At 37.6% G+C, this 26,332-nt stretch overlaps 1 protein-coding gene across 1 annotated transcript in view; it reads left to right on the forward strand.

The window, feature by feature from the left end:
- Dync1i1 (dynein cytoplasmic 1 intermediate chain 1) overlaps nucleotides 1-26,332 on the forward strand; it is a 266,609-nt gene that overhangs the window by 180,824 nt on the left and 59,453 nt on the right. The window contains exons 11-13 of the mRNA XM_090333142.1: nucleotides 18,339-18,485; nucleotides 22,522-22,635; nucleotides 25,127-25,260. Coding sequence (XP_090189268.1) covers nucleotides 18,339-18,485; nucleotides 22,522-22,635; nucleotides 25,127-25,260 — 395 coding nt within the window. The remainder of the gene's footprint in view (nucleotides 1-18,338; nucleotides 18,486-22,521; nucleotides 22,636-25,126; nucleotides 25,261-26,332) is intronic.

Raw genomic sequence — 26,332 nt, forward strand, 5'->3', positions numbered from 1 at the left:
TACTGAAGAATCAAACCCAGGTCTTAGTGCATGCTAGGTAAGCACTCTACCACTAGGCTAATCTTCTGGCCAGTAATTAAATTTTTAATTAACTAAAACTATACTAAGGCTTTGCTTATTCTCAAGTAAGGTTTCCCCATAGCAATTCCCAGTCTTCGTGGTAAATCTATGTAAATACTGGTCATATGTTCAGTTCGTGGGAGGTAAATATCCAACAGCCTACTAAAACCATGGAGAAAATTGCTCAAGAGACTTTGCATATTGTGAATTGTGCACAATTATTCCCTATAGTCCAATAAACAATATCTACTTGCTCTTGGGTTCTTCAATAACTAAATTTGGGAGTTTTATTATTAATTATTAATTAGTTTAATTATTAATTTATTTTCTTATTAAAGAAATAAAATATGTCAAGTAGCAAAACCTGAAGTGATGTGTGGGTAGATCTGACTCTTAATGATTTTGTCTTTTTCTCAAATTACTTAAGTACAATGTTCAATTGATTTTTAATCCTTTGTACTTATTCTGTGGAAACAGTTGATAGAAATTTCACTGGATGAAAATAATTTCTGAATTCTACAGATAAGCTATAGAGAAGAAAGGATTTCTGCAATTGTTTCTGTAAAGAAGTTAACCTAAGTGCCCCAACAATAGCATAAAATGCCAGTTGCTTCAAAGCAATTGCAAAAGTTAAAATAAAAATATGTCCCTTTAACAAGATGGGAGAGTGAATTCAAAAGGAAATGTACTCATTACCTGATTATATAAGTGTAACCTATCTGTACATCACCTTTACAATAAAAATTTTAAAAATGTATGTCCCTTTAGGTTATCTGCCCAACCCAGATTGGAATTTTATCTTCATTCATTCAAAGAGGATCGCATGGTAATGAGAAGTAGTTTCTTGTATTTTTTATGCCCTGAGGATAAAATTGAATAGTTCCGAAGAAAGTATGGACTGTGATTGAAGGAATGGCTGATAGCTGAGAGAGTCATCCCAAGAATGTTACTTGGAATCCAAGGATTTATTTAGAGAAAGAAGACATGCCACTCTGAGGTTTTTTAATAATGGCAGAATCCAGGGTTTTGCTAGCAGGATTCCAATAACTACCTTCACTCCTCCCTGAACATTACTAACTTCTTTCTTCGTAGTTCATTTATTTGAAAATGGGGTAATTGGAGAAAGCAGATAGAATACAAAGGATGTAGAAAGGAGCCTTTAATCTCTACTTTGGCTCCATCATTACCCGTCTTAAGGTGACAGTGAGCAATTCACATAGTCTGATTAGAAAAATCTGCCACAATGGTTTAAATTCTATCAGGGGAAAGAAAATATAATAGAACCAGAGTATATGTCTTTGAGCCAAAACCTAGGGTCAGGAGGACATTATCTTGAATGTACAAAGTGTGTCGAGGAGGGATCAAAAGTATACAGTATGCATGTGGCTAATGGTATGTCATGGGACCTACCTAACCCTTCACACAATCAAATGATTCATTTATTATTTTATCCAAATAATAACAAGCTTATCCAATATTTGTTGAATACTCTAGTAGACAGAATAATTACTACCCAAAGTCATCCAGATCCTAGGACTAGAAGACTTGAGATTGTCATCTACCAAGGCAGAACAATTTATGCAATTGTGATTAAATTAAGCATTTTGCAATGGGAAGATTATCCTGGGTTTGCTGGATGGGACAGTAATCATGAGAATCCTTTTATGTGAAAGAAAGAGGCAAGGAATTCTCTCTCAAAGAAATGATGAAGGTGGTATCTTAGGGTTGTTTTTATTTGCATTTCCTTTATGACCATAGATGATGAACATTTTCTCATATGCTTTTCTGCCATTTTAATCTCTTCTGATAAGTCTCTCTTTAGTTCTCTTGTCCAGTTAGTGAATGGCTTATTGGCTTTGGGGGGGATTAGTTCCTTAAGTTGCCATAGATACTGGATATTAAGCATTTGTCAGATGTATTATTGGTGAATATCTTTTCCCAATTGGTTGGCTGTCTCTGCGACTATGTTTTTATCTGTACAGAAACTTTTTATTTTTAGGTAGTCCCATTTATCGAGTCTCTCTCCAATCTGTTGTGACCCTGGGATTCTGTTCAGGAATCTTTCGCCTGTGCCTATGAGTTCCAGTGTCCCTCCGACTTTATCTTGTAGCAGTTTCACGGTTTCCAGTCTGACGTTGAGGTCTTTGATCCATTTTAAGTTAATGCTTGTGCATGGCAAAAGGCTAGGGTCAATTTTTAGTTTTCTGCATGTGGCTGCCCAATTTTGCCAGCACCAATAATTGAATAGACTGTGTTTGTTCCACTGTATATCTTTAGCTCCTTTGTCAAATACAAGTTGCCTATAGGTTCTATTTCTGGGTCTTCTATTCTGTTCCACTGATCTTCTGGTCTGTTTTTGTGCCAATACTAAGCGTTTTTTGTTATTATGGCTCTATATTAGAGTTTGAAGTCTGGTATTGTAATACCACCAGCATTGCTCTTTTTGCCTAGAATTGTTTTGGCTATTCTAGGTCTTTTCTTGTTCCATATGAATCTTTGGATTATATCTTCTATTTCAGTGAAGAATGTCTTTGGGATTTTGATGGGGATTGCATTGAATTTGTATATCAATTTTGGCAGTATAGCCATTTTCACTATGTTGGTTCTCCCTAGCCATGAGCATGGGATGTCTTTCCATTTCCTAGTGTCCTCTTTAATTTCTTTCATTAGGCTTTTATAGTTTTCATTGAATAATTCCTTTACATCTTTGGTTAAATATATTCCTAGGTATTTTATTCTTTTGGGGGCTATTGCAAATGGGATCATTTTCTTGATTTGGCCTTCTGTTTGTGTATTGTTGGTGTACAAGAAGGCTACTGATTTCTGAAGGTTAATTTTGTATCCTGCCACTTTGCTAAAGTAGTTTATTAATTCTAGAAGTAAAAACAACCCTAAGATACCACCTTACCCCAACAAGAATGGCCAAGATTTTGAACTTAGACAGTGACAGTTGCTGGCAGAGTTGTAGAGAAAAAGGAACCCTACTACACTGCTAGTGGGAATGTAAACTAGTTCAGCCACTCTGGAAAGCAGTGTGGAGGTTTCTTAAAGAACTAAAAATAGACCTTCCCTACGATCCCGCCATACCAATTCTGGGCATCTACCCTGAACATCATAACCCAAGATATGATAAGGACACCTGCTCAGCTATGTTCATCTCTGCACTATTCACAATAGCCAGGAGATGGAAACAATCCAGATGACCTACTGCAGATGAATGGATACAGAAAATGTGGTATATATACACAATGGAATTCTACATAGCCAACAGACAAGATAAAATAATGGTATTCGCAGGGAAGTGGATGAATCTAGAGCAAATCATGTTGAGTGAGACAAGTTAAGACCTAAGGAACAAAAGGTGCATGGTATCCTTAATATGTGGCTATTAAATCCAAAGAGTGCAAGAGCAAGGACTCAATATTTGCATACTCAATGCTATGGACATGGTAATGGAAATATAAACATAACTATATAGACATAAAAACCTATGACTCTATAGACATAATTTTTTATTTCTTAAATTAATATGTTTCTAGGACATACAAACCCTTAGCCTAATTTTGATTAAGTTCTAAATACTAAGTCCCAGTGATTGTAAATAGAGATTCCCTTATTGAATACTTGTTTGTTAAACTTGTCATTTAAAATATGATGTAAAAATCAATGTTAATAAATTCTTTAATAAAAAAAGAAGTGATGAAAAATGAAGCAGTCCAAGGCTGAAAACTACTAGCATGGATGGCTTTGAAAACAGAAGGTAAATATAAGCCAAGAAATTAGGGTGGCCTCTAGAAGCTAAAAAGACAGAAAAAAAATCTTTCCTCCTCTAGAGGAATAGGAATACAACCCTGTCAAGTTCTCCATTTTGGTCCTTCCAAACTCTAGAAGAAAAATAATATTTGTGTTGCTTTAACATTCTAAGTATCTACTATTTGTTAGAGCTGCATCAGGAAACCAATGCCAATAACTCAGAAACTCTTCTGCACAGAAACCAACAACCAATCAGAGGAAAAGCAGCCGAAATCTTGCTTCAGTGAAGTGTCCAACAAACATAGTTGATTTTGCCAATAAAAAATTGTGACTGATAAAATTAACATGATTTCCTCACAGAAAATAAACTTTGATGACCAGTCCTGGGACTTTTCCACCTCTACTTTGCGGGGAAAGGGTCACTTCCTGACACAAAATTCATTACTTTCAAGGCTGTTCTGTTGTCCACTGACTACAGCAGAATATTCACTTTGGAAGAAGCATCTATGGAGAACAGTTCTATTGTTGACTTTTGAAGAATTGGAACTTCCTAAGTCAGTAACTGAAAGGAAGAGGGCCTTTACTCTGGGGCAGTGACTCTGACTTGAAGAAACTAGATCTTAAAGGAGAAAGGCTATAGGAATACAATGGCTCAGCTGCAGTAAGAGAACTCTTTCAGAATTTGAGTTTCTGTCTTCCTTTTCAGTTTCTGCCCCTTTACCAAACAGACACTAGATTGCCCTGACTCCAAGTGCCTTTTTCAGAATCTGAAATAAGAGGAGTGCCTATAACTAATCTACTTCCTAGAATGCAGTGTGGATTACAAAGGGAACTTGGACATGTGAAGAAACCCCTTGGAATCTGAAGGGGCCATGTTCCTTCTCTTACTATGTTATTTGGCTGGTCTCACCATTGGTGTCATTTTCAAGTGTGGGCCTTGCTTTCAACAGAAAGCCAACAACTGTGGATCTCATCAAAGAGGGCTTGAAACATATAACTTCTAGTATGAGAAAGCTATAAGAAATGTTTTCTTTATTGTTGGAGGATTATGACCTAGAATAAAGTAAAATCTATCCAAAGGAAGCTGGAAAGTCAAGCTTGGGACCTGTTTCTTCAAGTCTTTTGTGTTCATTTTGTGAAGTATAGCAGACAACTCATTATAATTTATCACACTGATACACAGAGATTGGATGAAAACCAAACACAACTGAGTTTCATGCATATTAAATTACCTCTTACTTTAAAAAGGAGGGTGGTCTCAACAGGGCAGGATGGAGTTCATTAGCAGGCTGAGAAGGCTTTCTTAACTCTTCATTATCTGGTTTTACATTGCTCCTGGTTTCCTAGGATCCCTAGACATCTTTTCACCCCTTAGAGATTAGGTGCTTAGTAAGTCAAACCTACGGCTAGTTCCAAGACTGAAATACTCCAAATCACAAATCTATGAATGGGAAAACACAAGTTATTCTAGAAGCTACTTCTATTTTCTTTATGTGAATTCAGCTGGTTTTTTTTTTTTTAGGTAAGATGGCAAAAAATATTGCCTTGTATATTTTTAGTTAGATTTGCAGGAAGCAAAATATTTTGCTCCATTTTGACAATTGATCAGTATGCATATCAGACACACCATACTACCATAATTTAGGAATTTATGATCACATTTCTTCCAGCTGAGCAATACTATCACCTACATTGTTCAATGAAACAAAAGGCTCTGAATCAGGACTCTGACACTGACAATCTTTAATACACCTCTAGGCTCTCTTTCCAGATCTGGAAACTTCAAACTGTGTAAATGCCCTTTAATTTGTGCATCTAAAACATATGACTAAGATATATTTTACCTGTGGACTAAGAAAAATTCCTGAATTGCTATAAATTTAATTATTTGATCTTAAAAGAATTTTTATTCACTCATGTTCCGTGTCTCTTGGTTGTTTATTTGCCCTTCCCTTTCAAAGCTAGCTCCAGTTGAACTCTACAGAACTTAATACCTACTCTACTTCTCCCTTGATTTTTCCAAGAAACTCAGCTTAGAAGATGAACCTTTAGAAAATGAGTGCTGTCCTTCTTCACACTCAAGTCAGTGGCAGTCTCTGGATTTCATGCAAAACATCAAAGATTCTTCTGGAAAAAGGTGAAAGGAAGGAAATAGAGGACCAGTGAGCTATGACTGGGTAGTTAGCACAGAAATCAGTTTATTCCTATCTTTGGAAAAGATTGTGTAGCATGAATTTAAACCCAATTATTTTTTTTTCAAGTCCTTTTCCACACTGCAGGGTAGCAGTTGATTAAATGAGCAGCCAAAGTAGATAAAATTCTTACCTCTGTGTCTCAGTCATTAACATATCTAAGTAATTCCAGGCAAAAGGAAAAGAAAATCTATGCCTAAAGCACTTCTGCCATATTACTTTGTTGGATGTAGAACTTTCATTTGCTTCTCTAACATAGGTATAACCGTAGGTTTTCTATTTATTTTTTAAATCTTTAAATAGTACAAAGAGGTCTCCATTCAATCTGCTCATTTACAAGAACAATGAATCTTGATCAGCGTTACCTTTTCCATTCTCCCTTGTCTCTCTCAATAAACCATAGTTTTGAAATAAGAAAAATACCTATTTGCTCATTTTGTTGGCCTTGAAATATAGGTCAGTTTTTTAAATTAATTTTCAATTCAACATGTCACTTCATTAGTACAAGGCATCTTGATCCATAACCCTCCCCCACTCCCCCTTCATCATTCTTTCCATATCTGTCCCAGCTCCACCTTTTTCTCAAATTACCTAGTTCATTTTTCACACACACACACACACACACATATACATTTAATATTATAATGTATCTGTCAACCCCTCCTTTTATTGTTTAAAACCTATTCATTTAAAACAATCCCACTTATTCAACTGATTCTGGGGCTGTCCAAGGCTAGTAGAGTCACCCCTGTAACTCAGACAAGCCATGTGAAGAGCCTCTGCATAGTGGAACACTGGCTTGTTTTTAATGCTTCTTCTGTAATTTCTGACCTGAATGGCTTGGTCATGATCTAATATGGGATATTCCATGACCTGTAGGGTGGATCCTCCAAATGCAGTGTCATTTTACCAGGAGGGGTGCTTGCTCAGTGACATATGGAGACTCCATTTTCCTCTTTTTTTTCAGTCTCAGGCCCCAAACTTGAATCTTACAAACCTTCCCCCCTCGCAAAAAAAAAAAAAAAGAATGTCCACAGAGAGGACACAAATCTATCATTCAATTGTATTTTCACATTATCACCAACATTGTCAGTTTTAAATCCAATTACTCTATTTAATATTAATCTTATGAAAAACAAACAAAGCTGATAACAGAATTCTTCCTTTTATTGCCCTGGCTTATAGACAACAAAAGGATCATTTTTTTATTGTTGGGGTAATGTATAGAGGGGTTACAGTTACGTTCGCCAGGTAGTAGATGCATTACTTCTCACATATTGATACCCCTTCTCATATTTTTTGTCCCCATTTCCCGCCACACACACACCCCCCCTCCCAAAGAAAATCCTTTTCTTACACACAGATTCTATCAGTGTTGCCAGGGTGTGGTGCCCCATTTCTGGATGCTGTGTTTGCCCCCTTTGCACGGACTTAGTATTTATTCAATAAAAATAAATTTAATTTGTGGCTGCACTTCAAGGAAGATGGTTTGATGGTAAAAGTGGGGCAGTCGTGTGGCTGAGTCCCTTAGCAACACTTTCATGTGGTTGGGTGAGCTATTCTCTAAAACCTCGAGTGTTTTTGAAGACACTGAACTGGAGACATTCAAAATTCTTCCTCTATTTTTTTGCTATTAATCTTTCATGTTTTAACAAGCAGTGAAGTTAATGCTGCCTACACTTTCCTACAAACTGAAACTTTTTTCTTTCATGAATAAAGTAATCTGTGCTCCCTAATTCACACACACACACACACACACACACACACACACACACACACATAAATCAAAGAGGTGAATGTCAGTATATCAACTTCCTTTAGTTTTAATTAAGCAAGATATACACACTTGATTTGAAGGCAGACAATGATTTTTTAACATACAACTGCAGTCTACATCATCATCTCTTTCTATTCTTTCTTGTTTTTGTTCCTAAAAGCAAACGGTAGCTCTCAACTTGGATTGCTTCACTTGTAACCTAGGCATAGCAACTTGGGTTTCTTTTATTTTCTTTTTTTTCTTTTTTTTTCCAGTCCTGGGCTTAAGCTCAGGGCCTGAGCACTGTCCTTGGATTTTTCTCAAGGCTAGAGCTCTACCACTTGAGCCTCAGCACCACTTCAGGCTTTTTCTAAGTATGTGGTACCAAGGACTCGAACACGGGTCTTCGTGCATGCTAGGCAAGCACTCTACCACTAGGCCAAACTCCCGGCCCCAAGTTGGGTTTCTTATGTCTTAGAAATAACAATAAAGTTTTCTAAATGTTTAGAAGACTGCACTGGAAAAACTTCTTTGATCTGAGAGTATATCAGTGACCGTTCTTATCAGGTATGATGTCATATCCTCACCTAATTTTATTCACAGTTAAATTCCTGAATAACAAACTTATAAAAATTGAACACATCAGATACACATGAATAGATAGATGATCAATAAATGATAGATGGATGATACTAGATACATAATCATAACACTACTGCATTATAATCTTTTGCCAACTGAAGTCAACGTCTCAAACTCTTAGACCTTTTCTTTGTTTTCATTCAGAATATTTTGTGCAAGCTAAAAAGATCTATTGTTGTACTGTCCTAATCTTAAGGAAGAAAAAAAATGCAATACCAAACCAAGGAATATGCTTCAAAGTTCTCCTTAAAGCAATGAAAAGCATGAAGCCCAGCAGCCATCCCAGCTACTACAAAGGCAGAGGTTCCTAGAGGATTATGACTCAAGACCAGCCCAGGCAAAAATAAAACCATGCTTGGCTTATTTGTTGAGATGTAGTGAGGCCCCTATCTCAATACATAAACTTGATGGTTCATGGTTGTATTCCTAGATACAGGAAAGGCATAGGTAGAACTGTCATAATATGAAACAAAAACATAAGTGAAGCAGAAGAAAAAATACTTGCAGATGTGGTTCCAGTGGTACAGTACCTTTCTAAAAATTGGATACAGGATTTTCAATTCAAATCCTGGTACTGCAGAAGATAAAAAGAAAAGTAAAGAGAATGAATATAATGGAAATCCAAGAAGTGATCAGAGCCTGGAAGGACCTAGGGATGGTCAAGTGTAACATGAATTCTTGTCCTGAATGGGCTCTTAGAACAGGAAAAAAGACATTAGGTAAAAGCTAAGCATATCTGAATAAAGTATGGGCTTTAGTTAACTATAACATATCAATATATATCTATAGCTATAATTTGTCAATAGTGGTTATTTAGTTGTGATAAACTTACTAAACTGCAGTAATAACAGAATATGTTGGCAGTGTAGTTTTAGCAGTAACAGAGAGGAAATGCAGCAGTGGTCCTCAATAGAAACTGTGGTCCTCAGTACAAACTGTGTTAAAAATGAGCAATGCCACTCGTGGGTGAGGATGGGAGGGAAGAAAAACTGAAAGAGAACAAAGGAAGGGGCGACATTGTCCAAAAAGAAATGTGCTGACTTAGAAAATGGTGAGAGAGAGAGAGAGAGAGAGAGAGAGAGAGAGAGAGAGAGAGAGAGAGAGGGAGAGGGAGAGGGAGAGGGAGAGGGAGAGGGAGAGGGAGAGGGAGAGGGAGAGGGAGGGAGAAGGAGGGAGAGGGAGAGAGAGGGGGGAAAGAGAGGGGGGAGAGAGAGGGAGGGAGAGAGTGAGATTGGGGTTTGTTTATCTTCTAAAGGCATTTTTCAGTTTGGTGGCATAGTGACAAGATGAAACAAAGCAATTTCTCCCAACCCAGTGATGGTAAACACAAAAGTTGTCACAAGTGACCGGATTACTTTCCCCCACTGGGAGCTGCTCAGTAGACTCTCAAGAAATGACTAATTGGCCTCAATCAGTTCTCAGCAGGAATATGCACGTCATAGTAAATATCAGCACAATCGTACTAATTAGCTCTGTTGTCACCTGTCACGACTGATAGGCTTGGAGTTGAGAGAGAGGAGTGATCTCTATATTAGCAACAGAAACCCAATGGGAAAGAGGTCAGTGACTGGTTGCTAAGGGCCCTATAACTAGCAGGCTCTCACAAGCGCTCTCTGTCATGTGGCACTCAGGAGGTCCAACCTGTGATGATCACTTCCTGTGCTGGTGGTGAGGAATTCAGATAGATGTACTCGAGTAAGGATCATGAATCACAAAGAAAAAGCGCATTCGTATTCAACGTTTTTTTTATATGGTGTCTTTTTTGGCTTTGAAGGCAGACTGGTTTTAGTTCAAATCCCAGCTTTGCTCCTTTCTGTTCATTTGATCTTAAGATGATGACTTCCTTCTCTGAACCTAGGTTTCTGTTTTCCTCTTTTTGTTTTTTTCCTGGTTGCCACATTTTTCACATTAAAAAAAAACTCTATTGTAAAGATGATGTACCAAGGGGTTACAGTTATGTACAGGTAATGGGTACATTTCCTTCTGAACAATGTCACCTCTTCCTTCATCGGTGCCCAGTTTTTGCCACCCACCACCCCTCCCCAACAAGTTACATAGTTCATGTCAATGTAGTGTCTGGTGAGTATCACTGCTGACTTAGTTCACCCTCTGTCCCACTGTTTCTGTGCTGCCCCTTCTCCCAGGCATAGAAATCAAAAACAGTGTGGGGGGTGGAATACAAAGGGGGAAAGCAAAACAAAAACACACACACAAAAAAAACCAAACTAAAATAAACTTCTTATTTCCATTCTTAAAGTTCATTTTGATGAATATCATCATCTCTGATCATGTGCATATATGAGCCTTTGTAAATCTCTCTTGAATATCCTCCTTTGGTCTCCTGTGGGACTATTTAGAGGCCTGCTTAATTCATCATGCCCAAGTGTAATTTTTTAAATTTTATTGTAGGGATAATGTATACAGGAGTTACAGTTACATTTGTCAGATAGTGAGTGCATTACTTCTTGAACATTGATACCCCTTTTCATGTTTTTGTCCCCATTTCCCTACCCGCACCCCTCCCAATCATCTTGCTTCCCTCTTCCCTTTTCTATTTCAAATCAATACATGTATACACAATGTTCCAGGTTAATTTTTTGTCTTTTATTGTCCATTATGTTTGCTTGTAGATTTGTAGGCACATTCTAATTACTACAAATGAGGTTCTGGCCTACTTCGCCAAGTAACTCTTTCCATTTCCATATGAATGGGCACCTACATTTCTTAATCTGAAAATAAAATGGAGAGAAAATATTAGTTCCCAATAAGAAATGCTTAAAACTAAGTTGATTCTCCAAAACACTGGAATACCCCCATAACTATCGGTCATGTAATCAGAGGTAATAGTGATGACAACAGTTAAGCTTCCAACAACCAAGAAAACTCCAGGACACTCTGTATCCCATGGGGAGTGATGCTGGAAGAGACAAGAGCCTAGACCTGCACTCTCATCTTCATTACCATTTTCTAAAAGTCTAATCAATTCAATGAAGTAGGGAAGCAAGGTGAGACATTAAAACTAGCAAATAGCCTTGAAGGAAATGGAGCAATAATGTTCTAGCAGAGCAGTACATATTTGTTGGGCTAGTTGTGAAGATAGTTGTATAGCTCCATTTAAAAAAAAAAAAAACAGGAACAGCAGGACAAACGATGAACTAGTGCAATGATGATACTCACTAGCAATGTTGGAAATGAACTTTACCACTTGCAAGGGAGGGGAGTAGGGAGTGGTAAACCAGAGAAAATGAGGAGGGGGTAACAATGTTTAAAAGGAAATGTGGGGCACAGAGTGTGGCCCACTGATAGAGTTCTAGCCTACTATACACAAAGCCCTGGGTTTGATTCTTCTGTACCACATAAATAGAAAAAACTGGAAATGGTGCTATGGCTCAAGTGAGAAAATTTAAGAACAGTGCCCAGGCCCTGAGTTCAAGCCCCAGGACTGGTAAAAAAAAAAAATCTAAAAAGAAGGAAGGAAGGAAGGAAGGAAGGAAGAAAGGAAGGAGGGAGGGAGGGAGGGAGGGAGGGAGGGAGGGAGGGAGGGAAGAAGTGAGGGAGGGAGGGAGGGAGGGAGGGGAATGGCAAAGAAAGAAGAAAGAAAGGAAGGAAGGAAGAAGAAAGACAGAGAGAGAAAGGAGAAATGTACTCATTAGCTTACTTTTTGTAACTATAACCACTCTCCAGCACCTTTACAATAAATCATAAAGAAAAAGAAAAAGAAATAAAATTAAATTTAAAAAAAATCCTAGCTGCAGGCCTTTATTGACACAAAGGAAAACCCAACCCACAATGGTACTGAGCATTGGGTAGGGTACCCAATGGTACTCTACTAAGTAATTGCTTTAGAATTGTACTGTTCCCAAATTCTCCATGATAGTAACAATTGGGCTACTACATACATCTCAAGTCCTCTTACCTAAAGATTCCAATTCAGTGGAACCTAACTAGGACCCAAAAATAGGGTCTATTTTTCTTTGTTTGTTTTAATTTGCATTAAACATGTATACAAATTCTTAGAAAGTCATAAATATGTTTATGGGAAATAAAAATGCTGGTAAGGATGTAGAGAAAATAGAATTATCATAATGCTACTGAGAATAAAATTATGTAATCATTTTGAAAAACGTCTGGGCATTTCTATAAAAGTTAAACATAGAATTACCATATAACCCAGCAATTCTGTTCTTAGATAAATACCCAGGATCACTGAACTTGTTAGTTTGCACAAAACCTTGTACACATGTGTTCATAATGACACTAGTCCTCATTGTCAAAAAGAAGTAAATCAAATGTCCAATGACAGAGGATTCTTTGTGTGTATATACTGTGTCTTATTCATTCATCCATTAAGAAACAGTTGCATTATTTTTAACTTTTATGGGCAATGTTGCTGGGAACATAAATACATAAATATCACTGAAATTCTGTTTTTAATTCTTTGGGGGCATATATCCATAAACATATATCCATAATTTGGGGGGAACTGTCATATTAGTTTGTTTTGTACCACTTCATATTCCACCAAGGATTCCAATAATTCAATATCCTTAACAATACTTGCTATGTTCTGTTGTTTTTCTTGCTTTTAATAGTAGCTAGTCCAATGAATGTGATATACCTAAGCCTTAATTTTAATTCATAAAAGGTGCATGTTAGTTCATAGCCTCCTCACTAGCACACATTATTCTTTTTGAAAATGAATTATAGCTCTCCTAGAATGTGTGAAGCTGGATCACAATTTGATTTCCATCCTACCTTTCATATTCTCAGTACACAGCCCAGCCTTAGGTAGATGGGAGAGTCTTAGCCATGAAAGGTGTGATTCCATGGATATCCAAGAAAGGTAACCAGGATAATTGCTTTTGAAACTGTGGAAAATAAGGTCTTAGAACCAACTACTTTAATATTTTTAGTATAAACCGAGTCAAGAAGTAGCAGACAAGCTAATTCCATCTTTCCTTCTGGCATTAATGGGGTGGTAAGTTTGGGTGGATTGTCACTCCTCTTAGCATTTAGAAGGATGGAGTATGCATCCTTGGATAAATAGAGACAAAAAGAGAAACCTCTAAAGAAACTAAATCCTTTCCCTCCATCTACAAGTTCATTGCCAACCCATGACTTTATCACCTTCATACCTTCTGCAATGTCAGAAGCCTGGTGTTACTCAATCACCAAGAAGATGAGCTTTCCCCATCAATATTCTGTAATTGCATGTGTTTCCATTAGCAAGAGAAATTTGGCTATGGGTCTTTTAGGCACTTGTAGAAATACATACCAGTTCACCAGTAGCCAGAAGGATCTAATCTGTCTGACTCACAGCCTCCTGACAGCTAAGCATTTGCTTTTACACAAACAAAATATCAGCCACCATTAAACAGCATATGGCATCAATATGACTTTTTCCTCCCTGGGGAGCAACCACTGCCCAGAAAAGATGGTACTTGAACTAGGAGATGCTTTTGAAGGACTCCTCAGCCATCAGGTATGATGGCTGAGGAGTAGGCAGAGTGCCACCCACGGAAGGACACGGGCAACCAGATCAAATGTGAACCTAGGGGGTGAGCTTCCCAACCAGCAATGACCGAAGGCTGTTCGCCCTGGGCGTTTGGGTCTGCGGTTAAGGAGAAGTATGATTCTTAAGCTGGCCTGGATTAGCTCTACAAAATAGAAAACAGCCTCTCTGCCACTTAAAGAGGGGTTTGGGCTGACTTTGAATTGAATGCAGTAGTGTGCAGTGAGTGAAGGGAGACATTCAAAGTGAGTCACCACCCTCCTGTCTCTGTGGAATGCCAGCAGCAAATGGACAAAAATAATGAGGCTGTGGAACCCTGCCTAGAGGGTTAATTTGTAGACGTGTGACAATATGGGTAAGAGGAAGGCATCATAGCGATACCTGTGCAGATTGTTCAAGGCTAAAAATTAAACCAAGTTTCCTCAGGAGTGAGCTAATGTGTCAGTTTGGCACATCAATTTAAAAAAAAAATTGCCAGTAGAGCAGATTTGGTCCTTACAACATAATCTCAAAGCACTGTGTGTCCTGATTTGAAGGAACAGTGTGGTGCAAACCATCAAAATACGTCGCTATCCTCTTGGAAAATAATGGTTCCTATGGAGCCCTGTCTCTGTGTTATGTGTATTGGAATGTACTCAGTCAGGCTTGCCAGTTTTACATCAAGTTTTAAACAGATAGGCTTATCATGTTTCTAGGCCACTGATTTGACCAAAAAACATGGCCACATCAATGAGATCCCTACCTTTGTAAAAACAGAGTTCAATTGTACTGTCAGGAATGCTTACTTTGATGAATTGGTTAACATTGTCCATAGTTCTCACCCATTTTATAATTATTGTCCACCCATACAAACTATTTGATAAAAACTTCTGAAGACCGTACATAATTTTTCAAAATAAGTCTAAGGCTCAAACATTTTCAAGGGATAAAATAAAGAGTAAAATAGGTGAAATTTTGAGTATACAGAGGCCAGGATAAGCCAAAGAAACTTTTTCTTCTAATTAATCTTATTTATCTAAATTTTATTAATCACATTTTAGTTAGTACAATATTATAATGTTGAATAACTGAGTTCATATAAAAGCTTGCATATCTACAAAAGCAAGGAAGTACTTTAAATATCAATAATACTTTTGACAGAATTGCTTTCCATGAATTGGTCTTCAGAAAGCACACTGTTAATATAAAACAAGACCACTTTTTCAACAAGTGTTATCCAATTGTTTTGAAGTCACAGGATAGCATCATTTGCACTTTTTACTGACAGGAAATTCCGTGAAAATGAACATTGCAGTCATGCTCTGTGAACACCAGGGTAGCCCAGTAATTCCACACTCTGAGAAGGCTGGAAACTTCCATGAGTGGAAGAGATCTATCCAAGCCAGGATTTAGATGGAACACTGTTTCTGTAAGTCTAAGGAACTGTAAACGTATGGATGAAAAGTAGGAAATCAAGTCAGTCATCCAAATGTTTGCCACTGGTACAACAAACATCAAGGTACTAAAAACATAAATTCTCTCAAGAAATTCTAAATATCTTAAGACTGATTCTAGACTTTACATCCTTTACATCTAAGGAACCAAGATCATACCGCGGTTGGGGTTTCCGCATGAATGATCATAATCATGTAGAGGGTGGGGTAGCCTGGTCATCTATGTTGAATATAGATACAGATATAGCTATCCATACCCATATACACATATTGAATACACACCGTTAGAAGATAGGACATTTATATGGTATTTATTTAGACATTCAAATATAATATACTGATATGATAATGGAAGTGTTGAGGTTAGAGTATAAATGAAACTGCTTGAAATAGTGATGCGTAACTGTAATCTCACTTCTCAAGGATCACAAATTCTAAGCCAACCTGGGCTACCTAGAGAAGTTTTGTCTCATAGAAAAATGAAACTGAAGGTCAAACTATTCTTCATCTTCCAGACATAAGAAAAGTAATTTGTCTGAAAAGAAGAGAGTGGGTGAATACAGTTATAAAATTCAATGCTTGTACATGAAAATGTAACTAGGTAACTTGAGAGATTGAGCGGGGTCGGGAGAGAAGGTGGAATACTTGGGAAGATAATTTTTTTGTTTTAATTATGTTCTTATTGCTCATGATTTTATAGAAATTGGTTTTTAAATATAAAGTAAACTCTGGTCACAAAATTCTAGTACCCCAAAGTATGATTCCTTTTTCAGCATGAATTTCACTGCTTATCAAATTTAAATAGAATTCTGAATTCTAGATATGGGGGGTTGTGATATTTGAAATGGTTTAGTACTGCTAAGTCTTTGATGAATTAATGAATGACTGAATGAATAAATGAACAAATAAGTATTAGAGTTTTCACCTGGTTGAACTGGATTCTAATTGATCGCAAACTATGTGTTTCAGTTTCATAGAAATATACTCTTTGGTTTGCTCTATTGTAGTGTCTCAATAAACTATAAAGCTTTAGAATATTTTCTGAGATTTAACTAAACTACAAAAGCAATCAAGTGGTTGAATTCTGGATTTTTCCCCCAATTGTATGACATTCCTTTTCCCATATTGATTTTAGCAGGGGCAAATTTAATTGTTGATTGCACCTGGATAACTTTAAGTCTCTCTGAAGCCTTTAAAAAACTCCCAACACAGTTCATGCAACATAAGAATTTCATCAATTGAAAACTAAGAATCATTTCTGTGGGATGTGTAAAACAAGAAGCTGACCAGAATTATTTTCTTTTTCTTTAATTCAGTGTCATTATTGAGAGTTATTCTTGAGCTTTATGAAAACCAGATTGGGGCATGGGTATGTTCTTCATCGAACCATGTTCAAGAAATTGGAACTGAAAATCATTGAAAATAGGCAAACATGGCATTGAAAGTAGTCTACATTCTTTATCTTACCTCAGAATATCTGTGAGTCTGAGTCTGACTGTGAAGTGAAAGGCTATTAGATCTTTTTTTTGTATTTGTCAAAAATGGACATTAGCTTACCAGTCAGAAAAAAATGTGGTATTATTTTTCTTTAATCACTATTTTTTGGGCTTATCAGTTACAGACATCAACCTTCATCTGTGTTTTTTTCATCAATTTATGACTTTTCACCATTGTCCTCAGGAATAAACACCAAATAGTGCCATTTGAGGCCACTTCAGCTAAACTTCTTAGCTGCTCCTTTCAAGGCTCTTTCCAAGGCTCATATCATACTATAGGTCATTCATTCAACTATCTCTGTTTTTCTTCCTCCTCTCATTCCTTTTTAATATTGTATGCCTTTCTCAGAAATGTCTGTTTCTTCTCTTTGGTGGCTGGAGTTTCCACATAGATAACAAGTATCCTACATCCTTCCCAGGAGATGTCCCCAACTACCTTTACTGTCCTCTTCTCCCTTTCTCTAAAGCAAATCTCCCCCTCACTTCACCCCTTGCCACACCTGCTATGTGCCTTTCTTGTACACAGTAAATTCTCATTGACTATTCCTTGAACATAACTGAACAAAATCAAATGCATGTAAAAGAAAGCAAATGATAACCTGGCAATATGGAAAGCATTGCAGAAATTTAAAAGGGCTTAACATAGTGGCACCATGGCTTGTCTGATTTTAAGTGCATCCACTAAGTAATTTCGTAGTAACCATAGTTACCAGGAGCCCAGATCCCAGTTGTCTTTTGTGGATTTTCAGAAGCCACATTTGTGATGCTGTGACAGACCATGGCAGAGTTGAACTGAAATCCATTTGGGGCTGTTTTTTATAATAGGCAAAGGATAACATTAAGAATTGTCTGAAGTGGGCAGGATAAAGGTCAAGGAGAATGCCCATGGGAGATGAAGGAATATTGGGAGGAGCTAGTTGGATCAGTCTGAGGCTGGTATACTTCCTAGAAGTCTAGATTAAGCCAAAAAAAAAAAGGAAAAACATCCCATGTTAAAGTACTTGAAGCTAGAATTACTCTGCCTTTCCCAGAACTGCACATGTTATAACCTGATGTGGCCTTGCCTTTCAGAGTAAAGATTTGCTTCGCAAGGGTCTCATGGGAAATTAATATTGATTCTATTGGAATTCCACTTGAGATATGGGAACTGTCCATAGAGCAAACTTTACAGACCACAGAACAGTGATGGACTCAAGATAGGTTTTATGCCTATTTGATGACATGGCCAAGACTTCAAATTTCAAATTGCAGGGGGGAAACCATTGGCTGACCTCTCAAAAGAAAGTCCTGTGCTGATGTACAAAATTTCCTACTAACGATACATGTCACCATTTCAAGACTTACTAAGTTTTTCAAGACTTACTAAGGCTTACTAAACTGATTTTTCCTGTCAGGATGAAACAAAAGAAAAGTATGTATTCTACAGCAGTTTCTACAGTGTATTCCAGAAAATAGTGCATTCTGCAGTGTATGTCTCTCCTTTTTTCTCCCCAGTCCTCTGTGATGTCCGTCTGCTTTGCTCGTTTCCATCCTAACTTGGTGGTTGGTGGGACTTACTCTGGCCAGATTGTCCTCTGGGACAACCGAAGTCATCGAAGGACCCCTGTCCAGCGGACACCTTTATCAGCTGCTGCACACACAGTGAGTCATCTCTAACAGCTACACAATTCCTGAAAGGGAAAGACTACAACAATAAGGCTCATATAATACAGGTTTTGACAGTAAACGCAAGCTCAAAGTATCTGCTTGATGGTGATTGTGTCCTAAGTTAAACCGAGAGAAGAGTAAGTGAAGGAAGCATTAGCTTTAGGGACATATTTTAATCTGCAAGATCTAGCACCTAGAAAAACTCTCCTCTGATGTCTCCCAAAAACTCTCCTCTGGTGAAGAGGTTAAAACTAAACAAAAACAAATGAAAATAAAAGGCACCGCGGAATTTTAGACGAGAGCCCTGGAATTATTTCTAAAGCAACACTTCACATTTATATTATTTTAAAACAGACCATAAAGTATAAGACTTCATGCTTAAGGATGATATATGGAACATTTGCAACAGATCTTTCCTGTTTGTGATTTGAGGGAGTGCTATGACTTTAAATTCTGGAATGTGTGGTATAAGCCTTAACATAAAGTCTACAGTGACAATATAATCCCTAGGGTTAAAAGTCAACATCTCAAAACCATTACCCATAATTTAGTAGAAGAGGTTCAGTACGGTGTTCATAAGACAACTGCTCTGTCATTTCCTTTAAGTGAATGACAGGTGTGTATAGCAATTGTTAGGAATGAGAAGACAGACATGTCTCTGTCAATCCTTGCTTCCTTGACATTTGGGATAGGTGATGTTCTTTTTCTGAAATGCCCAATTTATGCCCAAGGATACAGCGCCACAGTTTTCCATTTCCTTAATGTGGTTGCTCCACTTATTTCATCTGGTGCCCTCAAAAGCATTCTGGCTTGAAAAGGGACTGCTAGCTGTTTTAGCTAAGAACAGGAGGAGGAAGATTCTTCTGCTCTTCTAAGTTTGACAATGGAAAATGACAAATACCCAGTCACTCCTAATTTTGATTGACAACAAAGACATATGCAGGTGAAGCTAGTTCTTTGGAATCTTGAGAAATTACTCTTACCCACCCTTTCTCCAGCCTAATAACAGAAAATTGTGGCCCAGGAGAAGTTGTACTTCATGCAGATGTTTTCTCAGCTAGCAAGAAAGCATTTCTTGCCCCCATGTGAATCTCTGGTGCATTTGTGAACATACCTTGTGAAAATGTCAAAAACTATAACTCCAAATGTTAGAATATTTAGCAATAAGCTATAGAAGGTATCCAGATCCAGGGGTTCTTCCAAAGAGTTAATAATTCTTTCCCAAGTAACCTAAGAATTTGCCATCACAATAAAATGCTACTATTATCAAGGTAAAGGGTGTTGGTTCTGTTCAAAAATAATGCAAAACCAAATTTCTTCTCCATTTTTGCTGTGTTTTGTCTAATCCATATCTAAATGTGACCAGTTAATTTTTTGTTTGTCTTTCAACTTCTATTATTGCCTGGTTGATTAGTACCAGGATCAAAAAGGGAAAAGAGGCCCACCACAGATTACTCACTAATTTCCTTTCACACTCACCACACATATGCATTTGGGACAACAGGAAATCATAATTAGAACAAAATCCTTCTGCCACACAGTAAGTTTATTCCTAGAATAAACAAAAACAATCTGGCATCTATACTGGAAAAATAAGCTATCCTGTTGGTTTTTTTTCTTTCATTAAGTTAAGGAGTGTGTGTGTGTGTGTGTGTGTGTGTGTGTGTGTGTGCGGGCGGGCGCGCGCACACGTGCATGTGTGAAAGAGAAAGAGAGAGAGCTTTCTCCACTAAGTATTCCCCAGTGTCTTCTGTGGAGATTTCTTTACATCTCTTCTTTTAAGTAAGATTTATTACTCAGAAAAGTACAGACTGGTACTAATACTGATTAAATAAAACAAAGAATATTTGGCTTATGTTTCTCCTAAATTTTTCCTCTCTTCCTAATGCACACTGAGAAGTCCTGATCCTTTTGAGTTTTGTGATTTGTGTTGTGAGTCAGTGGTTGAAGAGAAGTTTGCAATGCTTGGGCCATACTTTTCATTCATGAGGATAAAGTGAGGTCAATTCAGTGTAGTATCCTCTTGGATCAGCCAGACTGAATCAAAACAGTGAAGCTTTTGAACTGCTCATTCATTACTAAATCTGCTGTTTTTAGGTGGGAATCTGTAACAACCATCCTTTTGTTTGATTTTCAGGGCTTTATATACTGTGAACCTTGGAGTTAAGCTTTGATTACATACAGCTTCAAGTTCCACAACACCACACTTACAGAAGGAACACTGTCTATAGTTGCATTCACATCAGTTCCCTTGACATCTAAACACTTGATCAGGAGAACAATTTCAAATCTCAGCTGTACTTATCACTGTACATCCACTTAGGTTGACAATAGGAATATGACATAAGAAAGCTATAAGACTCAGCTAATTGTCAGCATGAATGAAAATCATGATATACTTGTCACAAAAAGAGACATAATGTTAAGGTGTGGCTAATACCACCCAAGAAGTGTCAGTTTGGTATTACTCATATCTCCATAGTCTACGATCATACTATAAATTGTCAGTTTCATTCTTAGAATGTCAGTTTTAGAGGAACTCAAGTAAATGATGGCACATTTAAAGGAGAAAATGGATGTGGAAGGTTGGACTCAGGAATCCTTCAACTGAAGGATTTGGTGATATTTACATTAAGGCAACATTTATAGGCCAGGGACAGGATAAACAAAGCAACATTCTATATTCAAAGAATTGTATAGTTTGACTCATTTTATTTGACCTCATAGAGCCCTGCACTAAAAGTACCTTTGTGAACCTTTATGATCCCCATTTGTGGAAGGTAAAACTTCCCAGAAGTTAGGATTAAAATTGGCTGCTGTTTAAGAAAATGGTTTAAATGGAGTTTGAACCAGTTCTTGGATGAGGCAGATGAGTAGTTCTAATAGATGATTATTGCTACTCTCTCTGACCAGAAGCTTATATGATAATAATAGTCTGAGAAGCACCCTTTATATAATATCAGCTTCCCATGTGAAAGATTATTTCATTGTCATTGTGGCTCTGTAGTAAGGATAGTAACTCATCAAGAGTAAGACCTAGACTTTCAGCTGTTCACATAGAAAAGCTTCAAGTGAGTTGTGGTTTGGCCACTGGTGGCTTAGCTGCCTGAAGTCTAACCGAAATTGCTACTACGTTATGCTACACTAACCTCCCATTTGGTGTTTAACTCTCTGCTTGGTACAACTGCAAATGGTTTCAGCCTACCCCATAAAATTTCTTCAGAGGAGGATAATCTACAAGAGTTACAACAAAACACTACACCTCCTTGCTTGGCATCCCCAGGCTATGTAAATGACCTTTCCAATCCTGTCCAAAGCTAAGCTTTCTTGTTACTGTGAAAGACATCTATCATCCTAGCTTTTAGTAACATTAAGTAACCTAATTTTGTCTTACTAGGTACATTTTACAAATAATTTCACCACCCATATCGCTCCAAAATTAAAATATCCTATCTCCAGTGAACCAGCCAAAATCAAGTAGTGGAGATATAGTTCAGGTGATAGAGCACTAGCTTTGAGCTAAAGCCAAGTGAGAACTTGAATTCAAGCCCCCAATGCTGGCACAAAAATAAATAAATAGCTGGTTTTTAAAAAGAATGCTAATAAATGTTTGGCCATGGGGCTGCGATTGATTGCAGTCTAGAATTAACAACACGTTCATTCCAAAAGTTTGAAAACTGTATTTTGCCATCTCTCACATTGAACTTAGAAGCTACACTGTGTGGTGGGGCCTATATGCAGAATCCAAATGTACCTCCCTGGTTGTTCCTGCCCCATTAGTCTTCCTTTTCCCTAGCTCCTTGCAGTTTAGTTGCATTATATCGGACTGAGCAAGGTGAGGTTTGTAAGCATTTCCACTACTTTTTGTTGCTGCCAGTGTTTTTTAGATTGAAATCAAAAGTGGCAACTGGCCTCAGGCTTGGATTGTTGTAGAATTACATCACTCTTTGGATCTTGGCTTGTTTGACGTTCCAGTGTAATAATTTCCCTTCATGTCTTCCCCTGATCCTTCACGTGGATGATTTTGCAGCATCCTGTGTACTGTGTAAATGTTGTGGGGACCCAGAATGCTCACAACCTCATCACTGTCTCTACTGATGGTAAAATGTGTTCCTGGAGCCTGGACATGCTCTCAACTCCACAGGTAGGTCCGCTTTACCTTACATGACAGGACAATCTGGCTAGCAGAGGCACCTACTGCATAGGATATAGTTCCAAAAGGCAAACCACATCACATCATATAGGAGGTAAAAATCAATGGATGCCCTTGAAAGAGGGCTTCTCTTCTAGAAGCCAAAACCCATTTCCTTTACCACAAATCTTGTAATTATTATAATATGCTAAGCCTTAGGTCACTTTCAAGTGAAAATGAATAATCTGCTTTAAAGCTCAGTCATTATGGAAGTTGCCTGTAGTATGAATTATACTGGTTTGTCAACGTGGTAAAACAAATACAAATGAGGTTGGAGCTCAGCAGAGTCATCCATTATGGATGCTAGCTCTGAAGAAAAGGAATACAGAAATCCCAGTCCTTGCTTGTTTCTGTACCGTAAAAAAACACCTGTGTGTATGAAGAATTTGTTTAGCCATCTGTTTTCCACTCCAGAATGTTTATTAGTATGGTTCTTGCCTTTTTTTGTGCTCAACAAATGAGAATTTGAAAATGAAAATGTTTCAGTGTTTCCAAACCACTACTGATTGCAGTAATGGAAACCAAACAAAGGAGCAAGAGTGGGAAAAAAGAATTCTGGAGGCAGGCATTTAAATGCAAATTTCAGTATGTACACATGTATGTATGCATGCCTAGACACCAACATGCATACATATGCCACATACTTTATTTACACTTCTTTGTGTGAAGCTCATTGTTATTGCTTTTAACACAGTGTATGAAGAATGTCCCGCAATTTTTTAAAAATATTTAGCAATTTTTTTTTAATTTCAACATCCCCCTTCCCTTTCCTGGAATAACATCTCTAGAATGTCTCTCACTCAATTTTAGAAGACATTAAAGTTCCAAAATGCGAAGGAAAATGGAAAGTCCTTAAGCTGTAGAGAGTACTGAAATTAAGTAAATTCTTTATATAATTTTAGGGGGGGGGGGGAAGAGAGAGTGCTAATAAGCTGCTTACAATTTAAGTTCCTGGTTTTGCTGATCTTTAACATTATACAGGCCTGGAATTGTGTGTGAATATTTTATGGTTTTGTCTTACATTTCTCAGCAATGTATTGTTTTCTTTTTAAAGCATGGAGATTATAAACAGATATAAGAGCAAACCCTCAATTTAGGAATTTTTAATTCCCCATTTCACTGATTAGACATGTGTTTGTTTAGGTTAAACCAGTGGTGCGGGAGCTCCGAGATCATTTTTATTAGTGTTAGCTTTCCCACAGACGCCTGTCTCTGCACAGAGATTAAGAATTTCATGGCATGGTCTCTGGGGATGGAAGGAAGAATAGGGGCATCCCAGAATCACTCTGGTTTCTTTCTCTCTCAAAGTAGTCAACCAAGAGACATTACCATCCTTGTTGCTAACTTACTTATACATGGAACCAACCACCTAGCTAATACTGTTTTGTGCAGTGCATTGACACAGCATCCTTTCCGTTAGCTTAATAGGCTCATTACATGTAGAACATGTCAAAAACCCTCATAGTCAGCATGGCTACAAACTGTAGGCATAAATTTCCAAGTCATAGACTCCTTAATTGAAATGGCCTGATCTGTTTGCACTAAAAAACCACAATCCCATGAAATTACAATGGGACTGTGTATAGCTCAAGTGGTAGAGTGCTTGCCTAGCAAGTATGAGGCCTTAGCTTCCATCACCAGAAACACACACACACACACACACACACACACACACACACACACACACACACAAAGTTATGATAGCCCAGACTGATTTTTTAAATTAAATTTAGATATACAAAATTCTCTAAAGTCAATAGCCAGAAATACTCAGGTACATTGATTATATGTCACAACTCTTCTTTTAGCAGTATGTCATTTGAAATATCATCAAATTCCCAAGCTAACAAAGCATTTTCATATAACATGAAATAAAGATTCTCATCTACTATGCTTAACACGTATTTAAACATCACTCAGCAGGTCTGCCCTTCATGAAGTCTAGTTCCTGTTGAAATCTGGTTTTTATGACCTGGGTGACAATTTTCTGGTTTCAGTCCACAGAAGACGTACAGTCATGCTTTGACAAATGTGCTTAGTACATCTGATATTAATACATGTGTATTCTCATGAACAATTGATTTTGAAAATGTTTGTAAATACAAGGGTATTGTGTGTTTTATTAAAGCCCAGAGCTGACAAGTGTAATCATTACAGTATTATCTTTAGTTTCTGGACCATTAGTTTCCAAACTCTCACCTGTCATCTCTGCCTGACTTAGGAAGCAGCAGCACAGGCTGATGAAATCCAGCCGGCCTGAAACCAAAGATACACAGCAGCATGAATGTCAGGGGCAGTAAAGCGTGGTTTCTGGCACCGCTGGGGCCTTTTGTAACGCTGTGTGAAAAGCAAACAGATGCTTTAGCCAAATGATTTTTCCATGCTATCTTTGGCATGGTGCAGAGTTGACAGATGGAAATGTAACCACACCGTGTTTTGGTAGGAGAGCATGGAGCTGGTGTACAATAAGTCCAAGTCTGTTGCTGTTACCGGAATGGCTTTCCCGACAGGAGACGTCAATAACTTCGTGGTTGGCAGCGAGGAGGGTACAGTCTACACGGCTTGTCGTCATGGAAGGTGATTTTCTGTTTTCTTACCAGTGGCATGTTCCTCATTTCCAAATGACTGCTATCATGTTCTGGAGTCTAACAACCTTACAGTAAGCAAAAGGCATTTCTGAAGACATATAAGGCACACCTTCACATCGTCATTAACTTGAAGAACACATCTGCTCTGGTCTTCAGCTGTTCACAAGTATTTGGAGGCTCATTTTGCCTGTCTGAAGGAAGTGTTCAGCATTTTACCAAATCCTGTCCCTCCCCAGCCACATGTTCTGTAGATACTTGCAATCCCCGACCTCACATCTACCCTTCAGGGATAACAATCCCTTTATATTGTCTGTCCCACTATAAGTTCATGAATTCCTACCTTCTCATTCTGGTTTCCAATGGATACTCGGTCTAACATTTCTCTTGGTCTGGTTAATTTCTACTATCTCCTCAATAAAGTATCAGTGCACAGATCATACCACATTGAAGACTCTGTGCTCTCCTGGGAAAAGTAAGCCCTTTATTCCTCTTCACCCTGTAGAATGTCATCTCTTTCATCCATGTTTGAAAGGAACATTTTGTAAGAACCTATTCTATCACAAAAATATAGTAAGGGACATGATAGATATTGAGGTCAGGTTGCAGTTAAGAATAGAGGACTAAGAAAGTAAATATTTGATTTAAGAGGAATCAAGCTATGAAGAAAATTTAAGTACAACAATCAGAGGATGATTCTAAACTATTAGTACTTCATTTATTCTTCTTTTGCTTTCTCTACAGCAGTGATCACATTTATTTCAATTATTCATTCATCTGCATCTTTTCCTTCTAAAGCTATTTCCATTTAATCTTTAATTTTCTACCAGCCACTAGTAAGTGAAAAGTTAAACACACAAATAAGAAACAAACAAATGACAATATCTCAGTTATAGACAAAAGTTCTTGAAGACTCTTCCTGTTGTGAGAGAGATATAAAGCAGTTTGGTTTCCTGGAAGATAAGAATACCATTTTGATAAAGAGATTGGCAGATGTTCTTGGGGGAAATAAAGAGCTATTAGAATAAAGTGGATTACAATAATTCAGACTATATGGCAAAATT

This window comes from Megascapheus bottae, chromosome 5, assembly GCF_031878675.1.
Source record: "Megascapheus bottae isolate mThoBot1 chromosome 5, mThoBot2.hap1, whole genome shotgun sequence".
Taxonomy (NCBI): domain Eukaryota; kingdom Metazoa; phylum Chordata; class Mammalia; order Rodentia; family Geomyidae; genus Megascapheus; species Megascapheus bottae.